Raw genomic sequence first — 15,892 nt, forward strand, 5'->3', positions numbered from 1 at the left:
AGCCCTGCTCCCCTCGCCTTTGCGGGGCGCGTCCCGCACACCCGCCTCGCGTTCTGCCCTGTGGTGTCCGAGCGCTGATCCCGCGCGCAGCGCAGGCAGCAGGGTCGCTGTGTGTGATCCCAAATCCTTTGACCTTCCAAGCGCGGCAGCACCTGAGGCTCTGGCAGCCCCGGCTCTGAGACGCGACGCTCACAGGGACACGGCTCCCTGCACCGAGCAGGCCCGAGAGCGGCGGGACAGGGCCTCCAGCACCGTCCGAGCCTCTGTGCGGGACTGGGGGGCCGGGCCGGAGGGAGCTGCTGTGGCCCGGCGGGACACAGGGTCGAGCGGAGGCGTGAGCAGTGCTCACCTTGCAAAAACAACATTGCATGGGTGCTTAAGGATAAAGACTGGACATGGCACCCAGTGCCGTGGTCTGGTTGGCATGGTGGTTTTCGATCACAGGGGTGATTTTTCAAAACAGATTGATTCAATGATTCTGTGTGAGTGACCCCGCGACCCCCTGAGCCCCCATCACAGCTAAGCCGCCTTGCTGAGGTGTCTCTGAAGCACCAAATGTAACTACCTCGGCTGCGGCCACTGGGGGACAATTCTGTCCTGCCACACCCAATGTCACCTGCAGCCTCACCACGGTCGGGCTCGGCAGGGGACTTCAAATCCCGGCGTTCCCCCGGCGGCACGACTACAACTCCTAGCGTGCTCTGTAACGGGGAACTACAACTCCCGGCATGCTCTGTGGTGGGAGGACTACAGCTCTCCGGTGTGGCGGGAGCCCCGGGGCCTCAGTGAGCGCGGAGCCCTCAGCCCTGGCCGAGCGGGCCCCGCCGAGCGCGGGCCGCAGCCCGCCCCGCCACCCGCCGCTGCGGGCCCTGCCCAGGAGGTAGGAGCCGGTTCCCCCTGCCCCTCCCCTCCCGGGCCGTGTCCCCGCCGAGGCGGCGGTGGCGGCCCCTGACACGGCGCCCTGTGCTTTGGCAGGGTCTGGGCCGGCGGCCGGCGGAGCGGCGGGGCCGGATTCAGGGCACCGGTGAGTGCTGCGAGGGGGCTCAGCCCGGCCCGGGGGGAGGGCTTGTCCTTGAGGGTTCCCCGGGTTAGAGCCGGCACCGCAGTTCGCACTGTTTCGTGCTGGTAGTTTCTCCTAAAAGCACATTGAGGGTTTTAATTATTTATTTTCACTTTACACTGTAACTCTCGAAAGTGCGGTTAGGTGCGGTATGGAGCAGGCTAGCGTTATGTACACTGATCCACATTTTATTTGAACCCTCCCTCCCCTGCCCTGGGGATATTTTTTTCCTTTTCTCCTGTTTTATCCAGTGATACACACACTATTTTCACATTAGTGCTCCAGCATTGTAGCATCCTACCCAGAGCTGAGTTCCTGCTATGTGTCTTTTGTGCTCTGCAGTTCCCTTCTCCCAAGTCCTTCCAGCCTAATGGAGCCAGTGAAGAAGCCCTGCGATGTAAAATCAAAGAGCTGAAAGAGAAAGACCTCGCTCTAGACCAGGAAATTGCACAATTATTGTCAGAGTACGTCCTTGGCAAGCTCAGTGTTTACTTGATGCCGTAATTATTTTTGTTTTTAAAATAAAATGTGATCCAGGAATTGGAGCTGAGAGCTGACCTTCTATGATGCCATTGTTGGGTGGTGCAATGTTGGTTTCAGTGTTGTAAGTGATGGGACTTGTTAGAGACAAGAGGGAATTCTTTCCACTTCAAGTGGTAAAGCAAAACAAGTTTTACTAGGAGCTTGCATAAGAGGATTTTTGTTTTAGTCTGGGTGTTCCTGAGGTAATTATGTGTTTGCTGGGAACAGATAATTTTAGCCACTTGTTATTTGTTGTGAAAGACTGATATTTCTAAGGTAAGTGTAGTGCATAGGATGGAAATGGTAGAACAACAAAGGCTGTTCCAGAACCCCTTTTCATTTATCCTCAAGGATAAACAAACCTTCTAGCAACAGAACAAGAGGAAATGACCTCAGGCTATGCCAGGGGAACTTCAGGGTGGACATTAGGAAAGGGTGATTAAACATTGGACTGGGCTGGCCAGGTGATGGAGTCATGGTCCCTGGAGGTGTTCAAGAGATGACTGGATATGGCACTCAGTGCTCTGGTTTAGTTCATATGGTGGTGCTTAGCCAAAGGTTAGACTTGATGCTCTTGGAGGTCTTCCATCCTAAATGAGTCTACAATTCTTAATTTTTTCCCCTATATACAGATTAGAGATATATATCAATAGAATTTACTGCAGCCTGCTCTTGATTCTGAGAACTTGGGTGCATTGCTTTCTTGAGCTTGTTTAGATCTTTCATGTTTAGGACTTGCAGCAACTGCACTTTGCTGCATTCAGTCTCTGCTTTTGAGGTGCCAGCCTTGGGTATCTCCCACAGCAGCAGGAAGTCCCAATCCCTCTGTGTCATTTGTGACCTTCCTGGTGTTATTTTACAGGGGCTACAGCCTGGAGGAACTGGACAAACACATCTCTCTGCTCCACGAGTACAATGAAATCAAAGATGCTGGGCAGATGCTCCTGGGCAAGCTAGGTAAGGAAGGGAAAGCTGTTCAAGACCTTTTTAGTCAGTGCTTTCATACAAACACAGAAAGAAGCTGCTACCATGGAGGCAAAGCTTGTGTTACACATTCTTCACTTTAAAAAAAGTGTTTGGGCAAGCATGACACAGCTGCAAAACCTTGGGTTTCTTGGCTATGGGATGTGCTATGGGATAATTAGGGGAGGAACTCACCTGATCTTTGTTTAATGAAAGCAATGCTGTTTCTTTGTTTCCTAGCTGTTATTCGAGGGGTCACTACAAAACAGCTCTATCCTGAGTATGACCTGGAGCTCAGTGACTAGTCCTGAACCTGGAGAGTGCCGTGTCCTGCAGAAGTGACTGTCACTGGACCATTACACAGTGGTGTCATCCTGGTTTAGGAGAGACAGAAGGTGGAAAAGGAACCTGTGGAAAAGGGATGTAGGATTTTAGATAATTTCATGTACTACCTGATCAACAGGATTTTTTTTTTCTTTTTTGAAAGGTTGTAGTTCAGGTTGATGTTGAGCCTCTTCCATGGAGCCTCTGATTCCCTGCATTATCCAGGGTCTGTTTGGTTACTGAATGGATAGAGGAAGTGAGGACATGCACATATGCAATGTAATAGCTGCTCTGAAAGGAAAACCCTCAGAAGAAAGGAGGGAAGAAGGCAGAAATTGTGGTGGTTTGGGAGTTTATTTTGTTCTATCAACAAATCCAGACAAGTCTGGGTGTTCTGCATTTTTGTACTTACCTGCTCTGGTATCTGGAGGTTTTGTATCATTTCTGTAGTAAATGGCAAAATGTAAAGTTGTGTTGAACTGTTCACTCTGAATAAAGCAGCCTTCACATTTGTCAGTAAATCAACACTGCATGAACCTGGGAACAAATTCTCAAACTATATTGAGACAACATGAGCTGTTCAAATGTGTTTTCCAGGAATGTGCAGGTGCAGAATCACTTTTGTCTGTTCTAAGTGCAGAGTCATGGTGGCAGTGAGTGCTGTCCTGGACAGCGGATGATGTTGGGAGCATGAGCGTTTCAATGTCAGTGTGAGGGCTGAGGGTGACTGCACAGACTAAATTTGGCTGCTTTGAGCAGTTGGAAGTGATGAAGTGCTCTGCTGACTGCAGATCTATTGTCCCTTTTTCACTCAGACTTGATGTCCTTCTGCCCATTTTTACTTTCCAAGACCTTCTAACCAGTAAGTTTCCCCTGTGCTCTCCAGTTAGGCCCATGCTGCAGTCTGCTTACCTCCAAATTTCAATCAAATTAATCTGTCTTCATTGTGGTTGGAAGCCAGAAACCAGTCACAAGGTTGCTGCTGAGAACAGATAATTGGTTTTGCACTCCTGGCTCTGGATATGGCACAGAAATGTCACTAATAGTGTCTTATTTTGCCTTAAAAACTGGGAAGTGGTCTCAAGCAGGGGGACAGAAAGAGCCTGTACATTCCATGATTCATCCAAGTCTCTGCTGATGTGCAGCTGTGCAGAATATTTCCTGTGGCAAGACCAGAGTGGACTCTCAGGGGGAACATTCACACCCCTCCCCAACACATACCCCTCTGCCAAGTGTGGAACACTCATGTGTTTTGGAGTAGTTTTAAGGGGAGGAAAAAAGGCACAAGGTGACAAGAACTGGGAAATGCAAACTTTGTTACTCAAGTTGTTGTTTTGGCTGGTATTTTCTGTGTAGAAGGACTCGTTCAGCCTGGAGTGTTCCAAGATGTTCCTCTGTCAGTGACACACACAACTGGAAATTGTTTTTGCAATAGAATGTATGGAAATTCTCCAGTTTGTGTGAGGTGTGAGCTGAGGGGATAAAGTATAATCCATTACCAGAGTTACTGAAGGTTGTTCAAGGAGTGAGAAGTCCACGTTTTCATCCCCACTATGTAGGAGCACTGGGGTTAAAACTTGCAGTGTAGCTGTGCAAGCGTTCTGCTTGTGGCTGCAGGGATGGGTTTATGCTTCAGGTAGCACTGGGCAGGTGGCCAGGGAAGGTCCCTGATGCCAATCCCTTGTCCATGGAGGATGAGAACACCCACAGATCCAAGGACAGGGCACAGTGTCCTTGGGGAATCCCCGCTGCTGGCACGGTGGCTCTGCCAGGTGGTGGCAGCTGCGTTCCATGGCTGCTCTGGCTGCTCTGTGCAGCCCAGAGGAACCCAGAACTGAAAGATTCCAGGCACTAAGAACTCCTGGGATGCTTCAGGACAGGACTGCACACTGCCACTGAAGTACTTCATCATGGCCCCTGTGAACGTTCCTCCCAGAGTTACTCTTGTACCTTTATGGCTGAAACCTGGAGGATGAAACATGCTGGCCCTTGTCCAAGTCCAGGAGAGGAACAGAACAAATCTTCTGCTTTCCATAAATAAATCTCCAAACTCACTAAATAAGTATATAACTGGAAAACCATTGAGTGCAATAATGGTAAGTATAATTCCAGACATTTAACTTCAATTTAGAAAGTGTGTTTCTGCAAAGTCAGACCCAGCTATAATGAGCTAACAGAGGGCAAATGGTATCACAGTGTTTATAGTTTCACCAAAGAGCAGGACCTGCTGTCTGCAAGGAGCTGCTGCAGAGGAGGAGAAGAGACCATTGAACCCCTTTGGCTCCTCAGGAAAAAAAGGGTAAAATAAAGTAGCAGTTGCTGGGTTTTTATGGGTCAATGTACATGGATGAGTACTGAGCCAAGAACCAACCCCTTCCCCGTTAGGTCATTTTCCGTTTTATTTTTTGTGTATCCTGTGCATTAGTCTTCATTATAAGCCACTTTTCATCACATGCCTACTCTGGATAAAATAATTTCCTCGCATTGCTTTGGGTAAGCTGTGTTTTCTCCTGTACATCCCTCATTTAGCCTGATTTTGAGCTCTCATGTGTCTCAGAGCAGGGCTAATGGAAAGAAAACACTCCAGGAGAACACAGGGAAAATAAAATCCATACAGCAGATAAATTATGCTGCCAGTTGCAAGGAACAAATATGTGCAGTCAAGGGAATACAGCTTTCTAAGATACTACTTCCTGCTGCTAAACAATACGGGAATGGGTTTTTATATCCCTTAGCAACCTAATGTTCTGAAAACCAACAAGAATTTTGGCACAGCTACCTCCTGTTAATGAACTGTTTGTGATGCTTTAAAAAAAATGATACAGCCTGTCACTGAAGGAAAAAAAGCCTCTGATAAAAGTCATCTCAAGGAAAGGGTGGAAGTGAACTGCAATTAACCTCTTTCCTTCTGCTGTCCATCACATTGCTGGCACATTGCTGCTGTATTGTGCTGCAGGGATTGCTCATGGACACTCCTGCAGAGCATGCTCAGCTGTGTCCCATCCAGCTGATGAAGAGGACTGTTCTCCTCATGTGCCAGAGTTTTCTCCAGCTCTGCTTCCACTTTGAGCTGACAGTTCCGAATTGCCTCCTGGATGCTCTGCAGGTTCCACTGAGTTCTTGGGAGGGCGTCATCCACCGTGAAAACGCCGTCGCGCGTTCTCCGCACTTGTGTGCACACAGCAGATGATTTCAGCTCCAGACCAATCTCGTGAACCACCTTCCGCAGGTACTGCTGAGTCTCATGCAAGCAATGGATTTCTAGGAGGACAGAGACATTCCTTCAGAAGCAAAGCTTTGACACAAGCTCTGACACTGTAAATCCATACATCACTCACAGTTACGCTGAAAGAACTGGTTTGGGAGAAGACACTAAGAGCATGCTATGATTTTCTGGAATACTGCAGGGTGTTCCACACCCTCTATAAGTATTTTATATATATATATATAAATTTATTCATTTTTATTATATATATTTATATATAAATACTTTAGAAAACAAACCTATAGATATAGAAGAGTAATGTAGAAATTTAGGTACTTCAAAGGGGATAAAATGGCACCTCTTTTAACAAGACAAATAATTTGTGAGGGAAAAGGGACTGGCTACAGGAAAACAAATGACACTTCAAAAAAACCCCCAAAACCCAGCACTGAAATGCAGTACACTGAAACACTGTGCTAAGAAGAATTTCCCCATAAGTATTCATGATGTGAATTTTTGAGCCTTGGGTTTTGATCTGAACTGAGAAGGTAAAAGCTATGAGCTGGCTGGATTTACCAGAGAAGTTATAAATTGGTAAGAAATTCCTACCAACTCATTTTGCATTAAATCGCAAGTAAGAAAATAAAGTTTACCAACTTATTTGCCATAATACATACTCAGAGTCCCCCAGTCCTACCTAGCTGGAATTCTGGAAGTGCAAACTGGAGGCAGCGGATTGCTGTGATTATTGGGGGGCTTTTTCCCATGGGGCGAATCAACCCTTTGACAGCTAGTTCATATGCCTCTTGTGTTTTCATATCAATGTTAGAATACCTAGGGAAAAAAGAGAGCAGCAGAGACATTTAGAAATTTCTTCAAAGAGATTCAAAATATGTCCATCCCCAATAAAACAGAGATGCAATTTTTATTCTTAAAACCATCCAATGAGTTTCTGCATATGTTTTTGTGGTTTATATACTATCACTAGTGTAGCATACTTTGGGATGGAAGTACTTGGTTATGTCTACAAGTTATTTTTGTCAACCCTAATATAGCAGATTGGTTCTAAACCAGCAGATTGGAGATTCTGGGATACAAGAAGGACATTTAACTGCAACCTCTCCCCAGAGCACAGAGCACTCAGAGTAACTCCTTTCTACCCTTTGCTAGCACTCAAACCTTTACAGACTTTGATTATGGGAAACAAAATCCTCTCATTTGTTTTGAAGACCAGCACATGGCAGTGGGGTCAGATCAGCTCATTGCTCTGGTGGATACGCACATCAGCAGGGCCTTTTGATTTGTCCCTTGAATGACAGCAAGAATCCGCTCCAGCTTCTCCCTTGTGATGTGATCTGCAAATATTAAGGCAAAAACAAAGTCTCAATTATCCATCCAGAAACTGGAAAGTCTGAAAAGTGCCACTGAGGTGTTGCTGTCCCTCAGGCAGGCAGTTACAGCAAAAGGGGCTGATGAGAGCTGAGAGGTGGCCTTTGCAAAGTCACTTCCCTTGGCTCTACATGGAGCAGCACAGAGCTGGACTGCACAGGGAAGAGTTATTTTGCTTAATTGATTCCAAAACGTTGATGCTCCAGTTTTCTTATCCTATGTTTTCATTCAATGAAATCTCCTAACTGCTATCTCCAAGTGTGATTCACAGGAGATCTGGGTCCTGACCAACCCAGCAGCAACCACTGTGCCCAACATTCACACTGGCTTTGTATATATCATGGTTAGATTTGGAATGGGGGAACTACAACATCAACAAGACATGCAAGATGTGGCTTTTGTCATTGTGCAATTCACCTGATTAAATGCTTTAACCTGTAGTTTCGTGTTCTGTTAAAAAAAAAAACACAACAAACCATCAAATCAGTTTCTTACCAAATGTTGTCTTCTCTACTAAATTTCCTGTGTCTGAGAAGTCATCTGTGGCTTTACCAAAAAGCCCACCAACAGTATAAACCTGGAAGAAGGACAAAGTGTAATTATCCAAAAAATGCTCCAAGCAATTGAGCAGCAGTACTGCACCATGCAGCTGCTAGAATTGCGGGCTGTGAGAGTTCTATTCAAAGACAGCATCATCCTGTACTCAAAAGGCCACAAGTGGCTGCTCATGTGAAGCATGAAACTCTAGACCTTGAAAAGCTCTCAAAAGCATTGGTAGGTTTGAGACTTAAGTGCAGAATCAACATCACAAGGCTGGCCTGAGCCACTGGGGCAGGATCAAGTGTGCAATGGCACTCTGGGGCTCTGTTCAGAGCCAGCACCTACCTTGGTGAGGTGGCAATTGTACAGGTCAGTGAGCAGCTTGTTCCCATGGCCGATGCCAAGCACTGAAACATAGAAAATATGGAACCTCAGCCTCACAAAAAGTCACTGATGTGCATTTAAACAGCACTGAACGCTCACGGCACTCTTGCCCACTGGACAGGGCTGTATCTCCTTAGGACTCACATCTGAGCAGTGCAATTAAACCCCCAGATTATTGTCTGGCATGAAAACCATAGTGCTGTGACCAGAACTCTTGGATTTCCCCAGAACTCTCCACCTAGGCACTTAGGGCAAATGCTCAGCAGTGCCAGCCACAGCAAAGCCAACTGAGGTGGTGGAGCAGACATGGGGATTGGTGTCCCCCAGCAGAACCTGGTGGGCCTGGGTCTCTCCTATCTAGCTTTGCCAACAGCTTGCTGGGCCATTTCTTCTGTTTTAGCACTTAACTCCCAGTGGGGCTGTGAGATCCAGGGGCTGCTGCAGTCCAATGGCTGTGCATCCACCCTTCTTCCCTGCATGGAAACCCCTCGCAGACAGCAGGACACGGTACTGGCCCGGGACAACACCCACCAAAAACTCCCGAGGCCTTCACATCCAGCCGGTGACCTGCTCCGATCTTCAGCTTCCTGAACCGCGGGCCTCGGACTGCAACGGAGAAAGTGATGGAGCGGGTCCGCAGCGCCTGCTCGGGGCTGCCACCGGTCCCCGGTGTCTCCCGGCCCAGGCCCCGCTGTGTCCTTACCGAGGGGGTGGTCGGCCAGCACCGGCACGCTGGCAGCCACCAGCTCCACGGCCCCGCCGCCGCCCGGAGCCGGGGTCGGTAGGAAGCGGACTTGCTGCCGCGGGGCGCGTTCCGGAGCCTCGTTCAGCTCTGAAAGAGAACCGGGGAGAGGGGGGAGTCAGTGCCGGCCGGCGAACCCCGGGGATGGGACGGGACGGGTCGGGCCCCACCGATAGCCCCTGGGGATGGGATGGTCTAGGGGGTCCCGCCGCCCGCGCTCACCGCGCAGCAGCCGCGTCTCCAGCGCCTCCCGGACGCGGCCCCACGCCACCCCCGCCGGCTTGTACACGGCGAACAGCCCTGCCAGCCCGGCCGCGGCCATGGCCGCCGCCCCGCCCCGCTCCGCTCCGGGCGCTTCCGGGGCAGCGGCGGGGCCGGCCCGGGGATGCGGCAGCTGCTGCTGCGGGCGGCGCGGGCGGGGGTCCCGCTGCTGCGGGGGGGTCCCGCTCACCCAGGCAAGTGCCTCCCGCTGCAGCCGCTGGAGCGTCCGGGCCAGCCCCGCACCCGGGCCGCTCCCTTACCCGCTGCTCCCCGCAGGCACAGCCCGGCCGAGCCACAGCGAGCCGCGGGGACGGGATGGACGCGGCGAGGAGGAGGAGGAGGAGGAGGAGGAAGGGTGGCAGCAGCTGTACCCCGGGCACATCCCCACCAGCCCGCTGCAGAAGGCGCTGCTGGCCGTCGGCTCCGCGGTCATGGCGCTCTATGACCCCTACAGACACGGTAAGGCCGGCGAGGGCAGCGCCTGCCACCCGCGTCCAGAAAATCCCGCCTGGAGACTTCATAGGAGAGTTTGGGGCGAGCGCAGGGCTGAGAACTGACCCGGTGCAGGAAGCTGTGAAACAGAGGGAGTGAAGGAACCCAAACACGCCCCAGTGTGACTCCTTGTGATGCCACCCAGACCGGTCTGTTTCTCCAGAGTCCCCCAGGTCTCATGACTGCTCCTCCATCCCATTCCCGGGAAGGGTCATGTGGGTGACACCAGGGTAGAGTAGCCCTGAAGCTGAAGATCTCTGGTTTATGGGATCCCCACTTTGCCACAGGCTTCCTGCCTGCTCCTCGTCAATGGTTCATTGCCCTATTTCCTCACCTGCCAACCAAGGATAGCTGGGTGTTGCGAAAGCAGCTCTTATGTCACTCTCTGGTCTCTCTTTCAGACATGGTGGCAGTCCTTGGGGAGACCACAGGCTGCCTGGCCCTGCCAAACCTGCGAGACAAGATGAAAAACCACCCTGAAGGTTACCGCATCCTCCAGTGCGTCCCTCCCCATCCCTCCCTCCCTCGCCCTGTGGTTTGTGATGGGGTGGCAGACACGAGGCCGAGCAGGTTCTTTGGCCTTGGAAGCAGCACAAGTGTTTTGTAGCTCTAACCCTCCAGGCTAACTTTATTTTTAACGTTCACAGGAGCCCTGTGACACATCTAAGGGCAGGCACCACTTGTCTGTCTGTTCTGCTTCACTGCTGGAACTGGCAGCTGCCAACACCATGAGATGCAGCAGCAGGCACAGGGGAGAAATCCATGGATGTGGATGCTGAGCAGTGATGGGAACACACTACATCCATGGATTTCTTCCCCGTGCCTGCTGCTGCATTTTCTTGCATTGGAGACTCTGTCTCTGCTGGTCTCCTCCTCCGTAGACATTTCCATATTTTTTTCCTGGCTCAAGCTGAAATGAGGCCACTTCTCTTGTTTTCTTTTTTAAGACTCCATCACTTCTGCTTCCATGTCTGCAAGGACTTGTTGAGTGCAGCAAGGCTGAGGACCAGGAGGGATTTTCTTACTAACCAAGCTCTCACTGTATATCTGCTTGCCTTCTCCCTACTCCCTGTCATGTGTCACATCTGCTGCTTCTGTCACATAGGAGCTTGAGAAAAGTTGCCTTTTGCCATATGCTTGTGCAGACCAGCTTCATCCTGCTCGAGAAGTTGAATTGGTAAAAAATCCAGAGCACTGGGATGTGGCTGAATCCCTGCAGAACTGCCCAGGGAGAGGGTTGGGAAGGAACATACCCACCTGCTCCTTGCCCTGTGATTTTGCAGGGATTTGCAGGGGTGTGAATTGGACACACAGGTCTTTTTGGTTTTATCCCCCAAGCTGCTGAGGTCCTTTTGACAACAAATACACAAGGAAATACCTGCAGCCAGTGTGAAAATGGTGCCAGTGATGCTTATCTCCCTGGAACCTCCACTCTCCTGGATCTTTTATCATGGGAAGAGTTTACTGTGAATGAAAATAAAAGGGCTTTTGTTTACTTCCAAGGCTGTGAGGCCCCTGTTTGCCAACAACCTGTAGAGGAGACCTTTCTCTTTGTGGCTGCCCTGTGGCTGGTGGTGAAAGCCTGAGCAGGATTGAAATTAAACCTGTGCTTAGAACAAATTCCTTCTCTTTGGGGTTGCTCCTTTGAAGCTCTGGCTGCTTTGCAGGGGCATTAAATTTCTCTACTCTTCAGGGCTGGCTGTTGTTGGGGTCTGTGCCTGGCTGGCAGCCCACACAGCAGCAGCCTTTCAGTGCAGGGGACACCGTTATTTTTCCCACCACAGTTGTTACGAGCACACAAGATAAAGGCCCTTTTATTGCCAAGGCTTCAGGTAGATCCTTTAAGCAAATCATGTCCCAGCCTCTGCAACAGAAGTGCAGACAGTGCTGCCCCTGCAGTGAGCAGTTAGGATCTGCACAGGGAAAATAGCTCGGATGGGCAGAGGCAGGGGTGGGGGTTTCCAAGGGCTCCTTTTCTGCAGGACCTGCTGCTGTGGATTTCACTGGGAGTCTCACTGACCTGTGTTTTGCTTCCAGGGAACGGCCTCGCATCCGTCTGTCCACCCTGGACATGGCCAGGCTGCAGGGGCTGCCAGAGGGCTCGCTGGGCCGGGAGTATGTCCGGTTCTTGGAGGACAATGTGAGTGTGGGGTTTCATGGGGTGCAGATTTCTGTGGCTGATCTCTGTGCTGGGAGCACAGGTGAGATTGGAGCCACAGAGTTGAGCTGGGCCTCTTTGGACTTGCAGAAGGTTTCTCCGGACACGCGGATGCCGCCCAAGTTTGTTGACGATGAAGAGCTGGCATACGTGATCCAGCGGTACCGGGAAGTCCATGATCTGATGCACACCCTCCTGGGCATGCCAACCAACATGCTGGGTGAGCAGCAGTGGGCTCAGGGAGCCCAAACCCACTGATTGTCCTCGGCTGCCTCCCAGAAATGGAGCAGGCTGGGCCAGCCGGACTCCCTGATCCTCAGCCCGGAGGGGAGGATTTTGCATCATCACTGTCCTACATCACTGGCTCTGTGGTGGCCAAGAGGCCATGAGATGTCACCTTTTCCCTGCTGGGAGATGCTCTGCCCAAGCCCTGGGCACAGGCAGGCACTGGATGAGTGATTTCTGCCGGGCAGGGAGGGTGGCATAGAGGGAGGGATGTTTTGCAAGCTCTGTGTGAAGGCAGAAGGGAATTCCTGGCTGCTCCTTATCTGCACGTCTCTGTGTCCTTTGCCCTCATTTTGTGTCTGACTCAATAGCAAGTCACAGGTGCAGCCTTGCTGGTACCGTTGGGGACCAGCATGACAGGTCTCTTCAGGCTTTGCCTGAGTCCAGGCAGTTTTGTAAAAGGCCTGTGCTGGGAGACCCACACAGAGCATCGGGCCTTGGCACTGTATTGCCAAGGTCTGCAGGGAGTTGGACTGCCTGGGATGTGTTCCCCAAGCTCCCAGAGCCTGGGGGGTGCCATCCCTCTGGGGTGGGTGAGTAGTGTGTTACAAGGCCCATCCTGGCACAGGATGAAGCCATGGCCAGGATTAGGAAGCATTCCCAAGCAGCCATCCTTGAGAAGGGCAGATGTACACCCTGTGCTGAGGATCCACACAGCCTTGGCTGCCCTTGATCCAGGTGCTCTGTCTGCTCACAAGCTCCCTGCTCCCCCAGGTGAGGTGGTGGTGAAGTGGTTTGAAGCCATCCAGACGGGGCTGCCCATGTGTGTCCTGGGAGCAGCGTTCGGCCCTGCCCGGCTCAGCACACGGTAGGTGTCCAGTCCCTGCCCTGGGCACTCCCAGCCTGTGTGCTGCTTTCCCGTGTCCACTGGGGACAAAGAGGGGACACTGCTAGTTTGCAGTGGGGAGTCAGTCACAGATCCCTCCCTGAGCCTACTGCTGTACCCACATCCCAAGGAAGTGGTGACAGCTTTGCCTTGTCACTGAAGCAGAACCTGGTGCTTAATCTGCATTCAACACCAGCTCCCCTGTGCCAGGCAGGAGCAATTTCCAAGCCTTGGATGGGCATGTGTTGAGGGCCAGCAGGACCCTCACCACACTGACAGCTGTTCCCTGCCCCAGCACATCTGTTTTCATGGCCCAGCAGTTGCAGAACCTGAGTTCTGGCCTTGGGGTGGTGTTGACTGTAACCTCCTGGCACACCATCCTCTTCTGTGCCTCAGTTTCCCCTGTGAGTTAAGCAGTGGGGATGCCAGAAAGTTAAAGGGATACATGGGACATGTGAGCTTGGCATCAGCCCACAACGGGGACTTGGAGAAGGAAATTAACAAAATGTGTGTATCAAAACTGCCACCCCCTGTATTGTTTGTTCCAGAAAGCTGCAGGTCCTGGCCACCGAGCTGGTTCCCTGGGCGATCCGGAGCGGGCTCAACTCCAGCTGTGTCCTGAACGTGTACTACGAGCAGCGCTGGGAGCAGCCAGTGGAGTCCCTGCGGGAGGAGCTCGGCATCTTCCCTCCCCCGGCTGTCCCAGTGTGAGAGCTCCTGTGGGGAAGGGCCCAGGGGATCCCTGCTGGCAGCCAGCAGCCCCAGCCACACCCCAAACCCTCCTCCCCTACCCGGAGCACAGCGTGGCTGTAGCTCTTCCACCATGGACCCGAGGGCTGTGTTTTCTCCTGCCAAGAGCTGGCACCAGTCTGTTGGTAGGGGCCAACTGGCACCTCCCTGGGCTGTGACAAAAGCTCGACCTTTTTTGCTGTTTGTGATTTTGGTTGAGGGATGTCAAGGTCAGATGTGCCTTTGCCAGCTGGTCTGGCTGCTCAGCTCTCCCAGCAGCATTCCAGTACTGATGCTCCCAAATGCTGGGATGGGGAGGGAGCACACTGCAGCAAACCTTGGCCTTGGCCTTCTGCAGCCCCAGGGCTGTGCAGGTAAATCCTTCCTCCCACCCTTCCCATCCTGGGAAGACTGAGGCTTCAAAGGTTGGGCTGCCCTGGACTGGAGCTAAACCCATGATTTTCCAGAGGAGCACAGGGGCAGGTTTGGTGTGTGCAGTGGTGAAATCCCATTTTTTTACTGGTGCCTAATTGGTCTCCTGTTGGGTCACTTTGGATGTGCCTCACTTCCTGCCTCAGAGACCAGGCAGTGTGTGATCACGCCCACAGGGCAGGCAGGGAAATACCTTTGGATATTTTCCCTCCTGGATTGGCTGTTTTGAGAGCTGATACCAATCTGCTGTGTCTCCCTGTAGTCCCTCCCCATCAAAAATGATGAAATCCACATGATTGTAGGAATCATCCCCTCCTTGGGCAACAAAATGACACAGTTGGGATTATGAGATTGAATCCAGTGAGTGCAGAAACAGTGGCTGCTGGTGCTGTGTCTGGGAGCTGATTGCTGTCTGATTAATTAAACTGTGCTCCAGACTGCCAGCAGCCAGGGAGCAGAGCTGTTGGATGTGATGGCAAAGAGCCACGAGGCCAGGGGCTCTTTGTTCATGTGTGTTTGCTGTTGGAATTCCTTCTTGTTTAATAAATCCACACTGGGGCTTGTAGTTCATTACCCCTGTCCTTTTGCCCCATCTCGCCTCCTGAGCTAGAGATCTGATGTGAAACCTCACCCCTCTTAGGCTCCAGCAGGTTTTCTTCCTGCCCCCCCAGATTTCCTTTTCCTGACTTCTCCCTGCATCAGTCACCCCATGAGCCAGACTTTGGGTTTTTCTCCAAATCCTCCTTTGGTCCCCAGAGTTATTTCAAACAGATACGAAAAGCTAAAGGATGTATATAAATATATCCTTTAGCTGCCAGTAAAACACACACTAGGATAACTGGGGGTTATCCTAGTGCAGTGGTCGAGATGAAAGAAACATTTCCCTCTAAAATGACCCAGAAACGTCAGAGCCTTGGGGTGGATAAACCAAAGGGCAGCAAAGATTTTCCTTCAGGAACTGTGAGCAGCAGTCAAGGAAACGTGGGAAATGATGGCCGTGAGAGAGATTTTTACTGCATTTTGGGTTATTTAAAGAGCCCTTGAAGTGTCCGGGCTGTCAGTGCTGTTGGTGCCGCCTTCGTGCAGCCACGTGTCGCTCAGTGGGCTGGTGCCAGCGCTACAGAAATGGCACATCATGTAATTTTAAACGGCATCTGTTCAGCCGGATCAAGTAGCAGTCTCTGTGGCTCCTGTTTCTGCAGCCATCGCTTGAGGAGCCTGCGGAAAGCAGGCGGCAGAGGAGGGAGCAGAGGGTGATTTGGGGAGGGCAGACACCAGCCACATGAAAACGCTTTTTTTGGAGAGGTTATATTCGCTGTGGGCAAGTGGCAGCTCCACCATGCCCGTACTGCGGGCCGTTATCACAGTTAACTGTGGTAACAGTTAACTCCTGAAATGCTGGGACGGATGCTGGGGACCCTCGCCGCTAGGGCCGGGTTTTTCTGCGGTGCTCGGGCCGCCTCTGACCCCGCTCCCAAAACGGATCTCCCGCTCCGCGCTCTCCGGGAGACGGGCGGACCCTGCGCGGCGGCAGCGCCCGGGGGCGGCCGCGGCTCACCCGGCCCGGGGCAGCCGCAGAG

The 15,892-nt window shown here is 51.7% G+C and overlaps 3 protein-coding genes across 3 annotated transcripts; 2 read left to right on the forward strand and 1 right to left on the reverse strand.

The window, feature by feature from the left end:
• Window positions 1-713: 713 nt before the first annotated feature.
• SWI5 (SWI5 homologous recombination repair protein) lies at window positions 714-2,934 on the forward strand. The gene is made up of 5 exons (XM_050981028.1): window positions 714-880; window positions 976-1,024; window positions 1,403-1,524; window positions 2,445-2,539; window positions 2,786-2,934. Exons 1-5 carry the CDS (start codon window positions 729-731, stop codon window positions 2,848-2,850), a joined length of 483 nt encoding a protein of 160 aa, XP_050836985.1. The 5' UTR covers window positions 714-728; the 3' UTR covers window positions 2,851-2,934.
• Window positions 2,935-5,250: 2,316 nt separating this feature from the next.
• On the reverse strand, window positions 5,251-9,463 carry TRUB2 (TruB pseudouridine synthase family member 2). Its single transcript, XM_030230483.2, is given in 9 exon segments — window positions 5,251-5,870; window positions 5,873-6,130; window positions 6,772-6,908; window positions 7,357-7,429; window positions 7,959-8,040; window positions 8,349-8,410; window positions 8,919-8,993; window positions 9,091-9,219; window positions 9,352-9,463. Coding segments are annotated over 9 exon segments (954 nt in total). The 5' UTR covers window positions 9,452-9,463; the 3' UTR covers window positions 5,251-5,832.
• Window positions 9,464-9,501: 38 nt separating this feature from the next.
• Window positions 9,502-14,877, forward strand: COQ4 (coenzyme Q4). The gene is made up of 7 exons (XM_030230484.2): window positions 9,502-9,584; window positions 9,667-9,849; window positions 10,284-10,380; window positions 11,920-12,022; window positions 12,131-12,260; window positions 13,040-13,133; window positions 13,700-14,877. Exons 1-7 carry the CDS (start codon window positions 9,515-9,517, stop codon window positions 13,860-13,862), a joined length of 840 nt encoding a protein of 279 aa, XP_030086344.2. The 5' UTR covers window positions 9,502-9,514; the 3' UTR covers window positions 13,863-14,877.
• Window positions 14,878-15,892: the final 1,015 nt, after the last annotated feature.

Source organism: Serinus canaria, chromosome 17, assembly GCF_022539315.1.
Source record: "Serinus canaria isolate serCan28SL12 chromosome 17, serCan2020, whole genome shotgun sequence".
NCBI lineage: Eukaryota > Metazoa > Chordata > Aves > Passeriformes > Fringillidae > Serinus > Serinus canaria.